This window comes from Piliocolobus tephrosceles, chromosome 5 (assembly GCF_002776525.5).
Source record: "Piliocolobus tephrosceles isolate RC106 chromosome 5, ASM277652v3, whole genome shotgun sequence".
Taxonomy (NCBI): domain Eukaryota; kingdom Metazoa; phylum Chordata; class Mammalia; order Primates; family Cercopithecidae; genus Piliocolobus; species Piliocolobus tephrosceles.
This window is the reverse complement of record NC_045438.1, coordinates 37,299,799-37,323,298: the sequence shown is the minus strand read 5'-3', so window position 1 is coordinate 37,323,298 and position 23,500 is coordinate 37,299,799. Positions and strand designations below refer to the sequence as shown.

General features: G+C 39.6%; 1 protein-coding gene across 2 annotated transcripts in view; it reads left to right on the top strand.

Moving 5' to 3' along the window:
- The window catches only part of NHSL1 (NHS like 1), a 152,766-nt gene that overhangs the window by 56,570 nt on the left and 72,696 nt on the right, over positions 1-23,500 (top strand). Inside the window, exons 1-2 of one of the 2 annotated variants that reach the window (XM_023190993.3) lie at positions 17,461-17,720; positions 20,558-20,710. In XM_023190993.3, the coding sequence (XP_023046761.2) occupies positions 17,663-17,720; positions 20,558-20,710 (211 nt within the window). In that variant the 5' untranslated portion in view covers positions 17,461-17,662. Of the gene's footprint in view, positions 1-17,460; positions 17,721-20,557; positions 20,711-23,500 lie in introns of those variants that run through there. The other variant, XM_023190992.3, reaches the window with a different exon arrangement.

Here is a 23,500-nt window from a genome sequence, read left to right as displayed (position 1 = left end):
AGGATGACTTGAGCCCAGGAGGTAGAGGTTGCAATGAGCCAAGATCACACTACTGCCCTCCAGCCTGGGCAATAGAGCCAGACCTTGTTGCAAACAAACAAACAAAAAAACGAATTTCCTATTTTCCAACAACAACAACAACAACAACAACAAACAGCATTGATGTTCAACCATTCCATCGCTGACTGAGAGTTCTAAAGTCTTTGGCTTGCCACCAGTGGTGACTTAACTTTTCTAGCCATATCTCTCACAGCCATTGCCACCAGCCCCACCTTGTCATCCCACCAGGTCAGCAGATTGTCTCAGACAGATTCAGTTGCAGACAACATTGTAAGCAGAAGGGGATTTAAAATAGAGTATATGGCATCTACATGATCATTGGGAAAACCTTTGGGAATAGGCCCAAACCCAGGCATGACTGTCTCGGAACTGGCTGGCCAAAGGAGCTGTTATCTCTGCCACTGTCAAAGCTGGCACCCAGGTTTTGACTCCAGGCCCACACTGCCTCAGCTGTGTACCTTATCAGCAAAATGATCACCACATGCATTGCCTCTCACCTCCATGAAAGTAGGGATGGCACACTGAGACTTCAGTTACCTCAACAGTCAGACTTAGCAGCAGAAACAGCCGAAGCAGCAGGAGCATGGAAGTAAGGACTTGTGTCATCAGCCATGTGCATCTGCTTTGCAAATGCTAAGCTGGCTGCTGAGGCCCGTGTATCAAAGAGTCTGGGAAATGTGGTTTCCGACTCCCAGCCTCTCACTGTGGTGCACTCGACAAGGAGGTGGCTTGCCTGGGACTGAGAGAGATGACAGCATGTACCATCATGACACACACACTCAGTGTTCCCAACTCCAGACAACTCACTCTCTTCTTTATGCCTTCTTGTTGAGTTGGAATGTGTTTCATATCTATTTTCATCTAGCAAACCTTTACCTGCCCATCCGGCCTTCTATGTCACCTTCTATGTCAAATTTTCCCCGATACTATTAACTTCCAGCTGTTAGAGTTACGCACTTCCTAATTTAAAATGTACCTTATTCCCATTTTATTGAATCTGTCTTCTTCCATCAAACAGAATGCCTGATGGACAAGAAATAGATCATTTATTTATTGCATCGTTTGATCGACCAACTTACTGGCATCTCCAAAGCCAGTATAGCCCAGTTCCTGTCCTCCAGGAGCACAGCTCCTAGCAGGGGAGACAAATGAGCACAATTATGGAGCACGTAAGCCAAATATGAGTGAAAAATCCACTCTCTTGGGGAGAGGATGCGAAAGATTACAAAGTCAGAGAAGGCTTCATAAGAGAAGGTTGTCTTTGTTTTGGTATCTCCAGTGCCTAGAGTATTGTTTGGTGTGTTGAGTCCTTAATGAATGAGATAAAGATGAATGAACTGATTTCTGTGAATGAACTTTTGTCTCCTGTTAAAAGCTCCCTGCTGATCTGAGTGGCTGCAGATACTTTACAGTGGTCTTCCCTTAGCGTCGGTTTTTGCTTCTCGTGGTTTCAGTTACCCATGTTCAACTGAGATCTGAAAATATTAAGTGGAAATTTTTAGAAATAACAATACGCAAGTTTTGAATTGTGTGCTGTTCTGAGAAGTGTGGTGAACTCTCTCACCCTGCTGCCCCATCCTGCCCAGGATGTGGCCAGCTGATCCACGCTGTAGACACTGACTGCCCATCAGTCACAGTTATCAGATCTGCTGTCGTGGTATCTCATCATGTAGACATTTTTTTTAATCTCACGTCCTCAGAAGAAGGGTGAATTCAGTACAGTAAGATTTTTGTTGTTGTTGTTGTTGATGTTGTTGTGTGAGACAGGGTCTTGCATTGTCGTCCAGGCCGGAATGCAGTGGTACGACCACAGCTCACTGCAGCCTCGAATTTCTGGGCTCAAGCTATCCTCCCACCTCAGCCTCCCAAGTAGCTGGAACCACAGGTGTGAGCCACCACACCTGGCTGATTTGTATTTTTTATTTTTTGTAGAGACAGAGTCTCCCTGTTTTTCCCAGGCTGGTCTCAAACTCCTAGGCTCAAGCCTTCCACCTGCCTTGGCCTCCTAAAGTGCTGAGATTGCAGGAGTGAGCCACCATGCCTGGCCACAATAAGATATTTTGAGAGAGAGAAAAAGAGAGAGGGAGACCACATTCACATAACTTTTACTATAGTATACTGTTGTCATTGTTCTGTTTTATTATTATTGTTGTTAATCTCTTACTGTGCGTGATTTATAAATGAAACTTTATCGTGGATATGTATGTGTAAGAATAAATGTAACATATTTAGGGTTTGGTACCCTAAATATCTGTGGTTTTAGGCATCCACTGGGAGTCTTGGAGTGTATTCCTTGTGGACAAGGGAGAACTCTGTATTTTTCTTTAACATCCTAAGAATAAAGTTTGTTTGTTTTTTTGTTTTGTTTTGTTTTTTGAGATGGAGTCTTGCTCTGTCACCCAGGCTGGAGTGCAGTGGCGTGATCCTGGCTCACTGCAACCCCTGCCTCCTGGGTTCAAGTGATTCTCCTGCCTTAGCCTCTTGAGTACCTGGGACTACAGGTGCCCACTACCACGCCCGGCTAATTTTTGTTATTTTTAGTAGAGACGGTTTCACCATGTTGGTCAGGCTGGTCTCAAACTCCTGACCTCAGGTGATCCACCCACCTTGGCCTCCCAAAGTGCTGGGATTACAGGCGTGAGCCACCATGCCTGTCCAAGAATAACGTCTTTAGAGTTAGTAACGTAAACTGTTTCTTTAATTCCTGTATTAAATTCATTCATTTAGTAGAATAATATGAATTGCATGCCCACAGTGTATCAAACCTGGCACTGGGCCCCTTATTACTGTAGGTTCAGCGAGTGATGGCCTCTGTATCATGGTCTAGATCATGTGTCTAGTGGGAGACTGAACAAATTAGTCATTGAACAAATCACTACACAAAAACTAATATAGTGATACGGAAGAAAAGTACAGGTTTTGATGAAAGTGAATAATAGGAGGTCTGAATAGAGTCCGATTCAGACCATGAAGAAATGACAAATTAATCTGAGACCCAAAGGATGATGGGAAGAGAGTGGGTAAAAGGCCAACCCACTGGCTCTCTGTCTCTTTACACGACAACTAAGAGAACTCTTGCTTCTTCCTTTGCCCGCCAGCCCCTGTAATCATTTGATTGCCAAAATATCTGGTATTCAAGAAAATAAAATCCAATTTCAACACACAGGGAAACTTTTCGAAAAGTTACTTATCCCAGCTACTTGGGAGGCTGAAGCAGGAGGATTGCTTTAGCCCAGGAGTTGGAGACTGCGGTGAACTAGGATCTGCACTCTAACCTGGGTGACGGAGTGAGACCCCGTCTCTGGAAAAAGAAAAAAAAAAAGTTACGTACATTCATGAATAAATGTTAGGTTTATTCATAAATGTGTGGACATTTTTGTTTAGTATTTGCAAGGCATTTCTTAAGGAAAATTTTCATAGAGGTTAGAAAATTATGTCACTACGGAACAAGAATGCTTTAAAGTTCTCCAGGCTCTTTTCCTTCCCAACCCATTTCTATGAATGCTACCTGTTGTCCCATTGTATCCATTTTCACAACAGCTGGTTTTGCATGGCACCGAGGTTGGCACTGTGCAAAGTGAAGTGCATGGAGTTGACTCTGGCCCTCCGGGAGCTTCCAGAAATATCAGAGGGGGTGTCAGCCGTGTGTAGAACACATAGCACATCGAGTACGAATTTTAAATAACGTGTTAGTTTAGGTCTGGGTAATTGATGGCAGAGCAGGAACAGATTGAGGGTAAGTGCATTTTATTAGGAAAGCAGGAGGAAAAAACACATTAGTTGTGGAGAAGGGAGCTAACACTGGGGAAACCCCCATCTAGACAGGGCAGGCTGAGGGGAATTAGTGATTCCTCCTTTGATCACTGTGGGAATCTTTTGAAACCTTTCTCTCGCCATTTGCATAGACCTGAGAAGAATTTGCAGGCAAGGGCTGAAAGCAGTCTTCTGCCCAAGACTTCTTAATGATCCCCTTTGCCACTGTGATGTTTTTAGGACATTCTACACGTTTTGTTTCTCTCTGAATGAAGCATTCACGTTGCCATTGAACACATCTAGTTTGGGGTGCATTCTAAGTCAAATTATACAAGAAGCTATTTGTGGCATTCAGCAGCTGCAGAAAGAAGAGGCTGGTTTTTTTTTTTTTTTGCTGTTGGGGAGTGTTAAACACAATTCAAGTAAAGCTGGAAAGTTCAGAATATAGAGTTATCCTGTTGATGAGCAGTTAGAATTGTATTAACAAAGAAGACGACGGAGGTTACTGAGGAAAGAAGTGAATTTTATCCTATTTTAACATGGGACATTGTGCCGGAACGAGTTCTCCATAGATGCTCTGGGATTTATTTTGATAATGAATGTAATATATTGTCTGGAGTCTGTGGCCGATTCCTCTTTCCCATGGGGTGCAGTTGGTGAGTATCTCTCTTCAGAAAGCAGTTGTAATAAGATAATTAAATTTGTCTGATTAAAAATGATTGTGCATAAACATTAAACATGGGAAAGTGCAGGTATTTTAAAACTGCCCTCAGTAGCCTAAATGTATACTTAATTAAATAAGGTTGCTAATGAGAATTGATTGTGGCAGCTTTATTTAACTATTTTATCACATAATGGTGTATATGTATATGCATTGCAGCATACAAAGGGATAGGTGTTTCAGATTAGGTGATAAAAGTGGATCCATCTCACTCTTCTGAGAGCTGCTATGCAATATTCAGAGAAGTTTGGAAAAACTACTTGGCATTAGAAGACCCTGTTTATTTTCTCCCTCAGATGTCTTACTTTTCAAGACAGAATCTCGCTCCATTGCCCAGGCTGGAGTGCGGTGGCGCAATCTCGGCTCACTACAACCTCGACCTCCCAGGCAGCTGGGGTTACAGGCAGGCGTGTGCCACTGTGCTCTGCTAAGTTTTGTATTTTTTTGTAGAGACGGGTTTTCACCATGTTACCCAGGCTGGTCTTGAACTACTGGGTTCAAGTGATCCACCCACCTTGGCTTTCTAAAGTGCTGTTATTACAGGCATGAGCCACTTTGCTTGGCCTATTACTTTTCTTTCACTAGTTCAGGAAGACATGGATTGCCTTCGTTGTTGGTCAAATTCTTATAGTAGCCTGGTGTGGTGGCTCATGTCTGTAATCCCAGCACTTTGGGAGGCTGTGGTGGGCAGATCGCTTGAGTCCAGGAGTTGGAGACCAGCATGGGCAGCATCGGGAGATCCCATAGACGTAATTTGTGCAAAACACACTCACGCACATTCTCTCTCTCTCTCACACACACACACACTCAGTGATTTTTTTTTTTTTTTATCTACCTCACTTTTTTTCTTTAGTAAAAAGCAAACATTGGACCAAATTATGAAATCTCCATACCTGCCTTTACAATGCCAAGCTTCAGTTTTGGCTGCAAGTTAAAAATATTATTAGGTACACGAGGAAACCTGCTGATCTTAGTCCTTCCAAATATGATTTTATTTGCTAAGATATGAAGAATTCCATTGTTACTTTTCTGCTTTCTGTTCCAAGCCTCCATGATGCTGATGAAGAGGAGCTAAGTGTATCATTTTTACAAAGTCAGTGCTACTACCTAGAATTAGCATTATCGTTTCGCTTCCTGGTTGATTTTTTTCTCAGATTCTGTGTGGGCCAAATTATATGGGATCTACAATCAGTGCACCTCCCTGCTCTTCCAGCTGTGCCCTAATTGTATCGCCCTCTAGTAACAAGCCTGGAGGTACTTCTGTGGCATCAAATCAGAAGTCTACCTTGTGACATCCTTGCTTTAGAAATACCAGGTTACTAGAATTTAGAGATACTAAGCAATATGTCTCCATACAATGATTGATGTTTTTGTTCTTGTCCCTTGCTCTTATTTGATGTTTACTTATTAAAAATGGTCTTTTCAATATGGATTGAAAAGAAATCAGTGAACGAATATGAAAAACTGAGATTATAGGAAGGTTTTTATTTACTTGAAAAGTCTTTGACTAACTGACATTAATGGAAGTTCTTTTGTTTTTTTTTGTTTTTTTTTTGAGACGGAGTCTCGCTCTGTCACCCAGGCTGGAGTGCAGTGGCCGGATCTCAGCTCACTGCAAGCGCCGCCTCCCGGGTTCACGCCATTCTCCTGCCTCAGCCTCCCAAGTAGCTGGGACTACAGGCGCCGCCACCTCGCCCGGCTAGTTTTTTGTATTTTTAGTAGAGACGGGGTTTCACCGTGTTAGCCAGGATGGTCTCGATCTCCTGACCTCGTGATCCGCCCGTCTCGGCCTCCCAAAGTGCTGGGATTACAGGCTTGAGCCACCGCGCCCGGCCAATGGAAGTTCTTATACTAGGTGAATTCTAAATACCATCTTGTGTCAGCCTGAGCTTCTTTGCTCTTATGCCTCACCTCCGCCATAATTCCAAAACCCTTGTAGCACTCATGCTTCATAAGAACCTGTGATTTTGCTGTTTGGAGAATTTTGCTGCTGTGTATTCTGTAGTTTAGGACAATGAAAAAAATGTATCGAAAACATCCAACACTAATCAAATAAAATATTATCCTCATTTAGATTAACCTTTACCATTACTAGAAAACCAAGTACAGCTGGAGACTTAACTATAGGTCTTGCTGTTGGTTCATCAGCAAACCAAAATGGTCCAATTTGTCTCATTACCATTTTGCATGTGAACCAGCTGTCCTCTTAACAAAAGCAGTTGAGCACACCAGCCGATTAATTGTAGCATTCATCTTAACCATATGTGAAACAATATTAGAAATCACAGGAAACAGAGAAAAGAAAAACTGAACAGCCACTTAATCTTCAGAACACAAGTTCACAGCGATTGTTCCGTGGCTTACTAAATAATTAACTCTAGTTATCCTTTTTCTCTAAATCTTTATGCTTATTGATTATTAATTGGGAAGAAGTTAGGCAGTGATAAATATGATTTGCCTTCAGTCATTTTAGGTTGTATTTTGTATTTTTGGACAGAGTGATTTCAGAATCTTCATCAGTCCAAATGAAAACACTTTCTGGATTCTGTTGTGTAAGGCTTTACCTTTTGGTTATAAATTGATGTAGATTTTTTTCTTAGCCCCGTTATTCAGTTAAACACAGCTTCCCCCTTATTGATTTAGAAATGTTTTGTATAACTCAGGGGTACTTCCTTAATGTGAGCTTGGTTGCAGACACTAGGTTATTTATGAATATTCACAAATCTTTTTGAAGGTGTGATGTCAATGTTGTCCGAATTGAGGCTCAAAAGGGCGCAGGGATCATAGAATATGTCTTTCTCTAGGGGAGGAAGACAAGGATATTCGTTTGAGACATGACCATGAATGAGAGCATGTTATCTTCTGTAAATGACAGCTGGGGGAATCATTTTCATGCACCAGTGTGTCATTGAGTGTCATGGTGTCCCCTGTAGGTGGCGACCTTCTACTTTATTTTGTCAGTTTCTCCTGGTAGTCTTTATTAGGCAGTCTTCCTTTGCTCTCAATTTTTTTTCTACATAAAAAATTCCTTTTGAGTATAGATTCTTTGTAGGTTTTACAATACCATCAATCAAGCAAGTTCTTGATATCATCCAATTTTAAAAATACAGGGGAGCTCAGAGTATAAAGCACTTAGCTAATCACAATTCTTTTAAATTAGATCTCTAGGATCATCATATTATACTTTGGCTTTTCATTCCACAATGAGATTTTCTTCCCTGAAGATTTTAGAAGAAAGGTTGCATCAATTTCTTTTTCAAATTTTGATTCATTGTTTGAATTACTGTTATTGTAAATGTATGATTATGTTAAGTATAAATAGCACAGGAAATAAATTTTAATTTCTAAGTGATTGAAAAGTGTTCTCTTCTCTAAGATGTTCCAGACCCTTTATAGGCATTCAGAAAATGTGTTTTGAATGACTGAATTGGGAAAGACCAAGTGTGTTAACTTTACAGTTGAGTTCATCAATATGTAGCTCTACTTGTATGCATTATTTCTCTCCTGAAATGAGCCTTTATATACCTAATATAGCCTTTGAGAATGAATTAGATGGATCGGTACTACTTGGATAGATGGATTAGGGCTGTACAACATGTCACAAAGAATAATTGGTTCAAGTATAAGAGGTTACAGTTAATGAAATTATTCTCTTTCTGCAAGAAAGACATAGCTCACTTTGAGGGAAGTTATCCTTGAATTAAAGTGACATATTTTTGAAATAAAGAGTTACAGTCTGTCAAGGAATGCTTCCTAAGAAAGGTTAACATTTGAATTATAACTTGAAAAATGAATAGAGGTATGCCAAGTGGGTAAGTGGAGGATCAGGCATCCCAGGCAGATTAATAGCATGTGCAAAGGCATAGGGGTAGAAGGAGTGTGGACAGTGGGATCCCTCACCTCCCTGGCCCTTACTGAAGGCAGCAAGTAACACGTCGAATTGAAAACTGGACCACAAGATGGGGTATCAGTACAGATGCTGGGTGGCCCTGTGATCACTGCAGGTCACTTAGTTGTAAAATTGGTTTAAATGTTCCTTATGACTTTCTTCTGCTCTAACTTTCTAGGGGCCTATGAAATCTCCCTTTTTTGATTTACCTGTGCTATTTCCATGCTCACCAATAATTCGAACATCAGCACCCATCCCTTTCACAAAGCTGTCCCATGCTAGCCCGACCTCATTTCTAGCATCTTAGGACAGTCTCTGGATGATCCCAGCCATGTGCTAGAGAGACTTTGCAGCCTTCCATTCCTGCAGGCATGGCTGAACTTTGAATGCTGTGTCAGCAGGGCTCCCTTTGTGTTTTGGACTTTTGATTTGGGTTTCTTTTTTTTCGTAGCATGTTTTCTGTCTGCCTTGCCTTTCATTTGTTCAGCATTTGTCACATGAATACTGTGGCTTGACTAAACTAGTCACAGTGATAGCAGACGTTTTGAAATTGACCGAGCCGATGGCAGCAATGATATTGGATTAAATTATTAACTAGGATCCACAGCAGAAGTCTTTAGCTTCAGCACATGCAGAGTAAAGCGTGTTTCCTAGCATCAAAATTAACTGGCAAAGTGGATGCCAGATCAAGTTTCTTCTACAGAATTGATACATTATCATCTCCTAAGGTTCCCCTTTCTGTTCCCAACCACTCCCCCAACCCCATAATTGATGAAGAGAGATATTTCCATTTGTCTTTTTTTCAGTATGTCATATGTTTCATCATTAAAGATTAATTCAGAAACAGAAGAAAGAAAAGATCATTGTACCAATGAGATTCTAGAATATTGGTGATTTTTAACATGCTTTTGTGAAATAATATTCGTGGGACACTTAAAATAACTCTTCATGAGTATCAGTTATCAGATTCATGTTTTCATTCTGTGGACAGTATCTCTGCATTACCTTTTAAATGTGTGTGTGTGTGTCTGTTTACCCCATTATGTAACTGTAAAAATTGAGAGCATAACGGTAAGATCACACCCAGTGTCTATTCAGTTTTTTCCACTTATCTGTAAAAGACTTTATAGCTAGTTTATCCAAAACTAGCATCGCATCCAGGATCATGTTGTGATGTTCTTTAAATCTCTTATAATCTGGCACATTTCTATTATTATTAGCAGTAGTAGTGTTAATTATTTGATATGTTATTGGAGAGGCCAGATCAGCATAATGTCCCAATTTAAGACTGACTGCTTTTTCTTTTTCTTCTAGCTCTTTTATTTCTGTAACATGGTAGAATTTAACTTGTCAGAAAAAACTTTGATTTACCATAGGTGATGTTTATACTTGCTATTTCATCACATCAGTGGACATAAAACATCAGTTGCCCACCATTAGTGTTTGCTGGATTAGGGAGATGCCTGGCTGGTCCTTCTGCTGTGTGGCTGCTCTAATATTTCTCTTACATGGCAGCTCTTCAGCAGGGAGTTAAAACTGACAAAGAAAGATAGAAGGTTCAAATACCTAAGATTTAGACTGCTAGGAAATGAACAGTAGTAATCTGTAAGAAAAATGCCTGATGCAAAGAAATTAGAGATTGATTCTTAAGGCACAAGTGACCAATTCGTCTTTTGGTTTGTTTCTAGTCAAAATAAATGCCCAGCAGCAGGGACTTTATGAGTCCACTCAATTTGTCTTGATTAATCTTAAGTAGTTTTTTTTTTTAATCTGCCATATCAAATACTTAAAGTTATTTTTAATATTATAAATTATAATTGTATTAACTTTTACTTTATTTTACTGTAGATTTTTGAAAATTCCTTTAATAATGTCAACTTTTGAAGAACAAATCTTTATTACTAACCAGTGATTTTTCTTCCAGCTATTCCTATCAAACTCTTACTATTCTATGACCTTAGAGAAGTTTTTTAAATTGTACTTTAAGATTTCCAGATTAACCAAATACAAGATGCCCACTTGGTTAAATGCCAGAGAAACAATGAATTATATTTTAGCATAAGTATATCCCATTCAATATTTGGGACATTGTGTATTTAAAAATTATTTTTTATCTATATGAAATTCAACTTTATTTGGACATCATATATTTTATTTGGCAGCCCTATGTTTAAAAGTTGCTGTTTTATTTACACATTTATTGACTGTATTAATTTACCTGCCTATGTTATTAGTTTGCTTTGCAGCTTCACTAATTCAATAATAATTGTTTGAATAATAATTCAAAATTGTTATTTAGCTAGGCAAGAATTACAGACTTTACATAGTTGCTCTCAATGTGAAAGTGTTCATAAAAACATGAAACATAATTCTTACCTTCAAGAGTTAATGTTATAGGAAGACTTTGTTCCTTAATAAACAGGATAGGCCTAAATTATCTTTATCTATTGGTAAAACATTATGAATGTGTATTAAGTAGATGATGATGTTAATTTTTAGAAATATATAAAATCCCTTACTACTCTGTACATTTTATTTTATTGGCCCAGAGGCTTGGGTTGTGCTTTCTGCTGTGATGTTTTCCAATGTTTCAATGAGTCTGAAAAGCACAAGAATGAATGGGTGTGTCTATAGATTTAAAAATTGTTTTTGAAGTATTTGAACCATGCATGAAGCTGAGTACATCTAAATTACCTTGGTCATATACAGTCTTCTATGCTAGATATTAAACTTGATTTTTAAAAATATCCTAAAATGAATTAACAATCAGTAAAGGCACTGTTTATAAATAAGTTTGCCTTGAAAAATTTTCTATTTGAAGAACTAAATTCCTTTGAGAAGCATTTCAAACGATCATTTAATACACAGCCCTGAGCAGAACTCTATTATGTCTGATTTCTATTTCCCCTTTCTCCTCTTCAGCTTGGAAGAAAATAACAATCTTTATTGATTGTATATTTCATTTTCTTTCTTTCTTTTTTTGTTTTTTTTTGAGATGAGTCTAGCTCTGTCACCCAGGCTGGTGCAGTGGCGCTATCTCAGCTCACTGCAACCTCCACCTCCCGGGTTCAAGTGATTCTCCTGCCTCAGCCTCTGAGTAGCGCCACCGCACCTGGCTAATTTTTTGTATTTTTAGTAGAGACGAGATTTCACCATGTTAGCCAGGATAGTCTTGATCTCTTGACCTCGTGATCTACCTGCCTTGGCCTCCCAAAGTGCTGGGATTACATGTAAGAGCCACCGTGCCCAGCCCCTATTTAATTTTCAATTGCTCAAAGATTCAAATTTTGTCTAATTCAAAGTGCGTAATGTGATATAAACATGGCTCATTTCTGCATAAATTGCTGTGTACAATATTTGAAAATGACCCTTTTTAGTCAATATTTTTTAACAATACTTGTGAAAAAGTTTCTGGATTCCAAATAAAGACTTTCAGTGCGCTGACTGCATTTGATGCACTAAGGAGGGCCTGTGGGTTTGTGTAAATAGGGATGGGGGTGGGGATGGGCAAGGCTGTGTCTGTGAGTTCTAGAAGCTGTAGACAGCTCTACTCTTAAGAGGCTTTTAGGTTTAGACATATAATCTTTGGCCTTCACAAAAATAATGAGGGTGTACTTTAAGATCGTACTAAAGATAAAAGCATGGGTGGTAACAGAGTCATTTATTTAAATGGACAAGGTTTAATTTTTTGAACTTTATACTTTAGGTTTATTTGGTTCCTGAAGCATTTTACAGACGGTGAAACACAGGCTGATAAAACCAAGTTTTTCTAGAGAAAGAAAGTTATTCTGAGCTGAGAGTGAATTCTGACCTCTTCACCTTTTGTGTGGATTGTGGCACCATTTTCTCTCCCCGCCTCTGGTCAAGCCTATTCATACCTACTTGCCATTTGACACCAGGGTTCTAGTTAAAATGCACCACTGGCACTACAGGTTCCCCTCTGATCCTCCATCAGGGACACCCTTGCCCACCACCTGCCACTCACCCACGGTGACAAGCAAGACCCTGCGGGCCTGCCCTGCCTCTCTCCATCTTCCCCACCATCTTTTCCCACAGGACTGTCCTGTGACCTTTCACCAAAGTGTCAGCATATCTCCCCATGTCCCAGGACTGGGCTTTACCCAAGAGTCTCTTCTCTGTACTCTAATAGCGGGTGATCCTTTGAATGAGGTGGGTGTGTGTTATCACTTTACCTAGGAACTTCACAATCACCTCTCTCTCACTAGACTTAATCTTTATGTCATCATTTTTATCTGTGTGGGTGTGTCTTTTCCTCTAGACTGTGAACTTCCAAAGGTCAATGATCATGTTTGATTAATTTTTAACCTGGACACCTAACACAAGGCAGCAAATATGTTCTCTCTTTCTTTTTCTCTCTCTCTCTGTTTCTTTTAAGAGACAAGGTCTCACTCTGTCACCCAGGCTGCAGTACAGTGGTGTGATCATAGCTCACTGCAACCTCAAACTTCTGGGCTTAAACAGTCTTCCTGCCTCAGCTTCTTGAGTAGCTAGGACTACAGGCATGAACCACCATACCGGGCTAATATTTTTATATTTTTCTGGAGATAGGGTCTCTCTGTGTTGCCTAGGTTGGTACTGAACACCTGGCCTCAAGCAGTCCTCCTGCTTCAGCCTCCCAAAGCTCTGGGATTACAGGTGTGAGCCATCATCACATCTAGCCTCAGTTTTTTCTTTTTTAGCTGGGGATTAAATTTATCTGTCTGGTTCATGGGAAGAAAAAAAAAAGATAGTCCTAATAGAAGTAAAAGTAGTTCCTGAGAAACAGTTTGGGGGGAAAGCAGATTGTCTCAAATTAGGTATGTTGAACTTGCGATAATGTGAAATCTGAGTGGAGGTTAGCAAACGGAACTGAGGGCAGGCAAATGAAAGAAGATAGAAATGAAGGTTGAGCAGGATGTTTAAAGGTGGTAGCTTAAGCCATAGGCCAGCCGTCTTTTTCTCTTAAAGGTCCAGATGGTAAATATTTTCCGTTTTGAGGGCCGTACAGTCTTAGTCGTAGCTGCTCAGCCCTGCTGTTACAACCCCAGAGCAGCCTTAGACAATATTTAAACAAATCTTTGAACAAATGGGTGTGGTGGCATTCCATTACAACTTTATTATTGGACATTGAAATTTGAATTTCATGTACTTTTCACGTTATGAAAAATTCTTCTTCTCTTACTTTAAAAAAAATCATTTAATGGCTGGATTTGGCCAAAGGATCATAATTTGCTGACTTCTGCTCTATACCAACAAAATCATTTAAGTTTCAAGGGGAAATAAGTATAGGACAAAGGCTTATGGACTAGATCTTTGAAGCGTGGTTCGAGTTCGTTGGAATTCAGAGAAGGAGCCGTCACATGTGGGAGAGGAACTAGTGTGTTGCAGTGTCAGTGAAGAGGATCAAGAGCTGGGTGGTTGGAAGTGTATGATTAAGAAGATCATCAGGAAGGTGAGGAGAAAGAAAAACACCATTAGTAGGAATCAGAAATTCACCGATGGCCACTGAGAATTTTTTAAAAATTGAAATAAAATCTTAGACAATAGAAAAGTTAATATGTGGATATAAATTGGAAGCAGGGGGTATATAGCAATTACTCGAGGAGTTGGCAGTTTAAGTCAGAGACAAGTAGAAAGACAGCTGTGGGGTCTGCCACGCTGATTTCCTTGCATGAAAGCATGGCCCTTTATTAAGCAGAAGGCTGCTAAGCTATCTCTTGAGATTTTATTCATTGATTTAACATACACTTACATATGTTTACATATCAGGTACTGTTCTAAGGAGTTTATCAATAATAACTCTTAGTTCTCATCATGACCTGGTGATATAAACACTGTTGTTATCCCATTTTACAGATGAGCAAACCAAGGGATGGAGAGGTGACTCTTCTAGTAAGTGGCTGGTCACCTGGGTAGGATGGTTCCAGAGGGGGACTGCTTTTCGCTGTTATGCATTGGTGTCAAGTTTTTTCATGTCTAGTTCATTAGAACATTTCTTTTTCTTTTTTTGCCCTGTGCAATGGGCCTTGCCTGTAATGCAAACACTTTGGGAGGCTGCGGTGGGAGGATTGCTTGAGGCCAGGAGTTTGACTACAGCCTGGGCAACATAGTACCCTATCTTTACAAAAACTTTTTTTTTTTTTTTTGCCACTGTCATATATGGCTGAAGTTGGCATCAGAAGTACCATGGATTTATATCTTTTCTGTTGCACATATAAATTGTACAATTAAAAAATACACTTCCAGAAGAATACAGCTCTTCCATCAACCACAGCATTGAGGCATGCAAATTATATGATGAAAACGTTTCCCTGTGCTCATGCTCATATGAAGGATGTAAAGTAAGAGCTGGCAATGGATTGGGGAAACTTTCTAATTAATAAGCACTTTCAAAATACAACTTAATATAGAACGCAAGAAATGTGATAGTTTATTTGGTTTATTTCCTGAAAATCTAGATTTTATGGTGTTACATGGCAGTGTGGAGTAATGCACAGAGGATGAGACATCCTAGGATGCCGGGATGGAGGCCTGCATTCTCCCCCTAGGTTTACCACTGCCTTGTGTGTAACGAAGTACAGTTGGCTCTCCATATCCGTGGGTTCTCCTTCCGCGGATTCAAGCAACCATGGAGCAAAAATATTTGGAGAAAAAACCACAATAAAAGTAATGCAGCAATAAAAAAAATACATATTTTTAAACCAATACAGTATAACAACTACTTGCAAAGCATTTACATTGTATTAGGTACTATAAGCAACGTAGAGATGATTTAAAGTATATAGGAAGATGTGCGTAGGTTGCATGCAAATACTATTTTATATCAGGGACTGGAGCATCCAAGGATTTTTGTATCCAAGGGGCATCCGGAAATGGATACAGAGGAACAACTGTGGCCACTTTATGTCACATTTAATATTGAGTGAGAAAGGAAATTACTCCATGCAAGATTCTTCCTACAGTTCATTTTCTGAGAGGAAAGAGCACTTCTCTGGTCCTGGGAGATGGAAATGTGTCTCACAGCCTGAGGAGTCTCTCTCTGTCTTTAAATGAGAGCCAGGGAGATTCATTATACAGAGTTTTGTTTTCTTGCCATTGCCTCCTTCAAGGTTTTGCTCAAATCTCACCTTTTCATGAGGACGACCCTGACTCCTACGATACTGCAGCCTGGCCACCCTCAAACCCCCCCTTTTTATGTTGCTCAACTTTTTTATTTTGTCTATTGCGCTCGTCTCCTAATATACCATAAAATTGTAGTTTAGTGTCTGATAATTTAAGCTCCATGAGGGCAGGGATCTCACCTGTTTTGTCCAATGACGTATCCCAACTAAATGAAAGAGTAGTAGTTAGCATTGGTGCCCAGTATTTATCTTTCTGAGGAATGAATCTATATTCAGATGCCATTGTTGAACACATGGAAAGCTACATGCTATGGAGGATTGAGCATAATCAGCGTTTCTCAAAAGAACAATTTCTGTTTTCACTGGACATTTGCATGGTGACACTTAACCTCAAACACTTGTGGATTGTGCATATGAGTGTTTTTGCCCACAACTCTCCTTGTGTCTAATGCAATGAGCAGAGCGAGGTCACTCTGCAGATAAATTTGTTTTCCAAAGGGGAACTTTGCCTGCTAATTTAAGGCAGCCACATAATCTGACTTACAGGCTCAGTCGTTTCTCATTTGCCATCTGGCAATTTAATTACTTTAAAATAAAGCTATATATAGAATGAAAGAACACAAGTTGGAAATCTGATAATATGTGTGATAAGATGGTAATGTTTCTATTTGTTTTTTGTTTTGTTGTTGATGAAAAAATAAAGCACATAGAAAGACTTGAGAAGGTATCATTTCAAAGCTTTCCCTAGACAGAGCCCCTTATATAAATTTTATTCTTTGACTAAGAGCCTTTGTTATAAACTAAATGTTTTGAATTAGTGGATTATTACATTTTTCCATTGAGTTGTAAGTCTGGCCCAAAGCTATGAAATAAGAGGTTGTGAAAATTGTTTCAAAAGTGTTTGGCCATGAAGTGGAACTGGGCTGAGATGTGAGGAAGGTTCTTTTCCTTTTTTCCTTTTTGTAGTATTTCCTGATCTATATTCTTTTTTTCTCCTATCCCTTTACCCCTGGAATATGTTTTTCCAGTGCCTTCTTATACTCTGTTTCTGATTTCTCCGTCTCTGCTCGTGCTTCCCTAGTCCTCTGTGGTTAATTGCAAATGGGCAAAAGAACCAGCACTCTGGATGGTATATTCAAGTTAAAGAGTAACTCAGATAATGTTTGTTTGAGACGACTGTGAGGGAAGGGCGATTATGGAATTCTGAAAACCAGGAGCTTAGGTGACAATTACATTTAAAATAAAGATTAAAGTGATTAGGGTACTTTATCTAATTTCTTGTTTGGAGTGGGAAAGTTGTGTTTTTTTGGTGGTTTCTTTTTTTTTTCCTTGATTGTTGTGGCAGCTAGATGCAAATAACATCACGCTTTGGAACACACAATGCTGATTCTCAATCACTGGCAAAGAAGGGTGAGAAGACAGGGCATCCTAATTTGCACAAAAATGCAACCAAGTCATCATTTGCAGCTCCTTGGAGATTCCATTCTAAAGTTTTACTGCTTGTACAAGTTCCTTTGGTATGGGAGGCAGAGCCTGGGGCGTGGTTGGGAAACAATAGTTTGGCTTTTTTACCCCCTAAATCAGTTCAAATCCTATATACCCTGAATCAACTGGAATTGCTCTCAGACTTGGCAGCTCCTGTAAAAGATCTGGATGTTCATAGTGGCTTAGTGAAATGGGGAACACATTTGTTTCATCTTGACTTCCATAGAGGAAAATCTGCACTATTTTTGTGGGCTCAGAGAGGGGGAGCTTCTGATCTGTTGGAGAGAAAACTGAATGAATGGGCACTGAGGCAGAAAGCCTGATGTGGCTGTCATGCAAATAAGAACCGTGATTGGCTTTCTCTTTCTTTCTGCGCACGATGTCACTGGCTGCTCTCAGCCTTAAAGATTAGGTTTCAGTAGGAGTTTTTCAGGTTCAAGGACTGTTAATGGTTTGTAACTGCCTGACAATAAGCTCAACCTCAAAGTTACATCAGCCTGGGCAGATGTCTAAGGATATGAGACCGGGGGAAGAAAAGTTAGAATCTGGAGCAGGACGAAGCTTGCCACCTGCCTCATGGGCTGAGCTTTTAATGTGATTTACATTTCTAAGCTCTATGTAGGTGCCCTGGAAATGGTGGTCTTCATTAATGCAAAGATTAAGTCTTTAATTAAACTTTTTAAGAAGAAAAGTAAGTAGTTCCTTTTCTCTCTACTACCTATTGTGTACATATGTTTCCGTATGTGTGTATGTCCCTGTGTGCTCGCGCGCGTGTGTGTGTGTGTCCATGTGTGTGTTTTAGGTCCTTCGTTCCTTTGTGTGATTGAATTAGAGTGTGAAACAGCATAATAGGCATGAGTTAAACTCTATACCAGGTTGTTTAAATACCTCAGACTTTTGTAACTCTAGGACAGTATTATGTGATCTTAGCATGTCTTATTTATTTATGATTGGGGTTTTAAGTGAATTTACTTCTTTTGTGCTTTTCAAAAGAAGTCCTTTGAAGAGGGGGAAAAATTCTTGTGCTTAATTTATGTTTCCCTTGATATCCAGTGTATGATTTTTTGATTCTTTGGCTAAATATGCAGCTGAGGTAAGGGAGCCTCTGTGTAATGTATGACATGTTTCTGGTGGAGATAATCCCCTGTAACTCCCTGGCACTCTTTGTTGTGTATTTAAGAGCTCGAGCAAGCACAAACCGTCTAGACTGATCAGTGATTGTTGTAAGGTACAGAGCTTTTGTGGTGTGGCTTTATTGTGTGCTTACCATTGACTTAAATTTCTTTAATCTAGTTGCTTCTTCATTCTCTTAAAAATAATAATTTTTATAACTACCTGGCTTTGTTTTTACATAGTTGTTGTTTTATTTTTTTTTAGTTTAGTTTTTGGACCAGTGATTTAAACTGGATAAATGTGCATGGGTAGGGGCATTGATAAAAGGGGCTTTGGAGAAAGCTACAAAGACCAGCATGGTGTGCTGATTTTCTGCAGCTTCTTGCTGAAGGCTGCCTTTGGATGGACAGATTAAAAGTGCCCCTGGCGAGAGTGAGGAACACCAGCAAAAGAGACTTTCTCATAGGAGCCAGTTGGTAGCTGTGCAGTGGGGCTGATGGTGCAGACACGAATGCCATTACTTGGATTTGATTTGTAATTGGCAAATAGGAAAAGTTTCCATTTTCCATAGTTTCTAACTCTGAAGTATGGTAACTCAATCTTTAAAATAAATGGACATCAGCACAAAACACTGATGAACTCTGGCTACACTTGGGGGGACATACGGTGAGTTTGGCCCAGTGCTAGATTCTTCTGAAACACAAATGAGGGTTAAGTCATGTCTTTGTGGATTTTATATATTAAGATTGATAGTTGTATGCACCATGCAAAACATTTGCTCGACAAGAGTTTATGTGAAATACTAGGTGCCGAATGCACATACTGCTTTTGTCAAACACTACGCAGGAAACACACTGGACATTTCTGTTTTTAACCTGATACCTAATTCTCAGTGTTTACTTTCTCATTTAGCAACTTATGGAGAAGGTGGGATCCTTTTGAAAATGAGTTATCCTGTTCAGATTCATAAGATTGTATAATTTAGTAGCTGTAGAAAAGATGGTATGTGAGATGAGCGCTAACCTGTGGCCCAGGTTTACAAGAGACAATGACGGTTCGAAGTTTGGGGCCTCGTTAGAATAATTTTTACTGTTCCTGCCACAACCGTGTTTTACCTGAGTTATTTCTTGAGCTAAGTACTTTACGTATATTGGTTCATTTGATCTTTAAAGTAGCCCTAGTAACTGTGCTATAGAGTATGTTTAGTTAATTTTAGATATCCTCAAATGGATTTAATAGTTTATGCATGTGTTCTCACGTTATTTGAGAATTCATTTTATGGTCTAGTTTCCGGGTACATGTTATGCTGGGGACATGGACACCCAGTGTGAACTCTATAGCATAGATCAGAGTCAGGAAGACTTGCTCCTCACTCACAATTCAAGTATCTGCTGCCTGTACAAGGGTTACACTTGCTACCTCAAGCAAATGCCTCAGCACAAGGACTTTCTCCAATACCTTTCCAGTCTCTCTTATGCCTGGGTTACATGGCAGACATATAGAAAGTATTAAAACATTGTTGATGAATTTGTTTTGGTGCTGTCGGCCTCATTTTGGGCTCCACTGATGCCCCAACTTAGCTTGTGTTGTCAGGAAAAATGAACTGGAGACGTCTCAAGCCTCCGGGGATTTAAAGAAAAATTATTACAGAGATTTATCTTAGTCTCAGGATTTTACCTGTTATTTTATCCTCTAATGTCTCGGTCTCTTCTGTGCTGGGAAAATTTAGTTGAATTGGATTGAGTTGGGAAGAGTCAATTGCATTGTAATTTAAAAAAATTTTTAATATAAAAGCGTTTCATGAAAGCAGGAAATGCAGAGGGAATTTTGTAACACAAATGGATCTCCACATCTAGTAGCTATATCATTTACATGTAAAGTGAATGTTTATGCTTAATTTTTTAAAAATGTAATTGAGTTTATAACAGTGATGCTCTTTAATGCTGTAGAGAGGGAGTATTTCTTATAAACCTCTTGGTAGGAAATTCATTTCTGTCAGGACAGTCTAATATTTACTGTTGCAATGGCATTATACAGTTGAGTAATTGATATTTGTTGTGTGTGTGGGAGGGGGTTAAGTAGGAATTGGAGGTCTCTATCAATTCTGTCCATTGTTTTCAAACATTGAAGTAAAGGGAGGACCTGAAATGCTGGGAGGCAGTTAACTGAGCAAATGCTTCTATGAAGACATTGTTTGGAGGGTGGACACTTTCAGCTTTTCCTTTATAAATAAAACACTGTGGGCAAGACCCCTGGAATCTAAGATTAAATCTAATTTGGAATTTGCTCCATTACTCCCTTGCCGGCCCTTACCCGTGGATGTGTTAGGCATGGAAACACATCATGATGTAATGAATTTGTAGCTAATGAAGCCTAAGTTGACACCTGAATGTATTCTATCTTTTTTTTCTATAGCGGTTTCCAACCTAGATGAGGAGAGCCGATGGACAGTCCACTACAGTGCCCCATGGCACCAGCAGGAGAATGTGTTCCTTCCCACCACAAGACCCCCCTGCGTTGAGGACCTGCACCGCCAAGCCAAACTCAATCTAAAATCAGTATTGAGGGGTAAGATGGCATCCTCTGTGAGCTTATTTTCTTGGTTATTGGGTCCTGAGAGTATAAACTTGACATCTCTCTATAAAACCAGATCTACTTTTATTGAATGTGTAGTAGGCTGTGTCTTTATATGATATCATAAATATAACCTAATACGTGCTGATATGGTTTGGCTGTGTCCCCACCCAAATCTCATCTTGAATTGTAGCTCCCATAATTCTCATGTGTTGTAGGAGAGACCCAGTGGGAGATAATTGAATCATGGGGGCAGTTTCCCCCATACTGTTCTCATGGTAGTGAATAAGTCTCATGAAATCTGATGGTTTTATTAGGGGACACCCCTTTTGCTTGGTTGTCAATTCTCTTGTTTGCCACCATGTGAGACGTGCCTTTCACCTTCTGCCATGATTGTGCGGCCTCCCCAGCCATGTGGAGGAACTGTGAGTCCACTAAACCTCTTTTTCTTTATAAATTACCCAGTCTTGGGTATATCGTTTTCAGCAGTGTGAAAATGGGATAATACACATGCCGAAGATGTTCTGGTCTCTGCAGAAACTTGCCTATTTGCAGATATGCAAATCTATTTCCAGAGCCCACACCTTCTCAGAAACACTTTAGCATGTTTAAACCACCAGTGTTAATTTGATCCAAATAAACCACTGCTGACATGGGCAGTTTTGCCACTGTCTTTTTAAAACCATTTAAAGTATTCAAAACCAATTTGTTTTTTCTGAACACATTTGTTTGTTCTGTTTAGTTAAGCCGGCTAGAAGAAGGACCTATATATAGACTTTGAAGATGTGCTAAATGGTTTGATTTATCAGAACTGCGTAGCACCCAACTGGGCTCTCTGAGCCTAGGTTCTGCCAGCAGATGAGCAAGGTATACTTGGTCAAGTAGAAAATATAGGAAGAATGTATTCCTATATCTAGTTTAAAATTCTCATTTTTACTTGAATTTATTGAGGTTTGTTTTTCTTATTGAGATGGAGTCTCACTCTGTCACCCAGGCTGGAGTGCAGTGGCGTGATCTTGGCTCACTGCAGCCTCCACCTCCCAGGTTCAAGCAATTCTTCTGCCTCAGCCTTCTGAGTAGCTGGGATTACAAGAGTGCATCACCACACCTGGCTAATTTTTGTATTTTTAGTAGAGATGGGGTTTCACCACATTGCCCAGGCTGGTCTCAAACTCCTGACCTCGTGTGATCCACCCACCTCAGCCTCCCAACATGCTAGGATTACAGGCTTGAGCCACTGCACCGGCCCAATTTATTGTTGAAGTTAAAAAGTAAATGTGTGGCAAGGAGGGCAGCCTAAAGGTGACAAAGAAGGAAAGTAGCTCTTCAAAGAGGAAGGAGTGACTTGTAAAATTCAGAGACTTTTTCCTAGTACAACAAACCAAACTTCTTATTCTACCAGATGCTGCTCCCACCAGACTTCTCCTACCATGCAGTATTTGGGACATTAGTATACCAAAGAAGTATTTGTTATTTATCTGAAATTTAGTTTTACTGGGGCTCTGTGTTTTATCCTATTGTGGAAGACTTGACTTTGGGAGAAATTCTGTCATTGATACAAGGAATATCTAGAAAAATAATTTTATCTTGTCTACCAGTCACTTATGAAGTGGTTCATTCTTTAATGTACCACCACTACGATGACTGATAACATTTATTAAACACTTACCTATAATGCCAGGTACTGTTCTAGGTCCACTAAATGTATTACCTCATTTAATTTTCCCAGTGATCCTACTGCTTACTGTTACAATGCCCAGATGGAAAAACAGAAGCACAACAATTAGAAACTTGCCCAAGATCTCCAAGTTAATTAGCAGTAGGACCAGGATTTAAACTTGGACAGTCTGAGGCTGTGGAGCTCATATTCTTAACTGCTACACTATACTGCCTTTAACAATGATTTATCTATTGGGAATCTGTTATTCTGGCAGAATTGCAGAGTACAAAGGCAGGGTCCTAGCTCTCGAAGAATTTATGCCTGCATCTCTTGTGCAAATCACAATGTGGAAAATACTGAGGAGACAAACCAAAAATTACTGTATGGGAATTAAAGAGGGCAGATAATTTCTACTTGGAGAGAGAAAGAATAGCTATCCATAGGTTCACCATAGATTTGGTGTTCTGAACAGAACTGTGCAGACATTTCAGATCATGGCTCTATTTTTTGTTCCTTTATTCTTTTGTAATGCTTAGATTATCTAATGTATCTTCCAGTATCTTGTATCTCATAGCTTTGCTATTGGACTATTCAGAAATGAGGGCATTGTTGGTTTTCCTTTTTATTTAGCCTGAGTAACCTCTATCTTTAGTGACTTCAATCTTAAATGAGAAGAATGGCATTTGTTTGGTTCGTTTGTAAATGGCCTTGGAGTTGTGCTTTGAGCTTTGTTGCTGTCATAATATTGATCCCTTAGTGTACCTAAATCCAACCAGAGTTTTTTCTAGATCCCTTTAGTTCCTGGTGATTTATCTTTAGTAAATTGTGACCAGGAACTTCTCTACTTATAGCTCATCTTCCTCCACCAAATAACTAATAAGAATGTTAAATGGCACCGTTCCCAGGACAAATCCCTGAGGCAGTGCCTGGTTAGTATTTCTCTGCCCAGCTCCTAAGCAACAGAGCACTACATGGTCTGGCTTGTAGAAAACACTTTCGTGAAGGTATGTGTGAGTTTGAATATTCAGGCTCGACTGTTTTTGATCACTCTCCAGGAAACTGTGCTTCACTCCTTATTTCATGTATTTTCAAGTTCCAGATCAGGACTTCACTTCTCTCCCCTT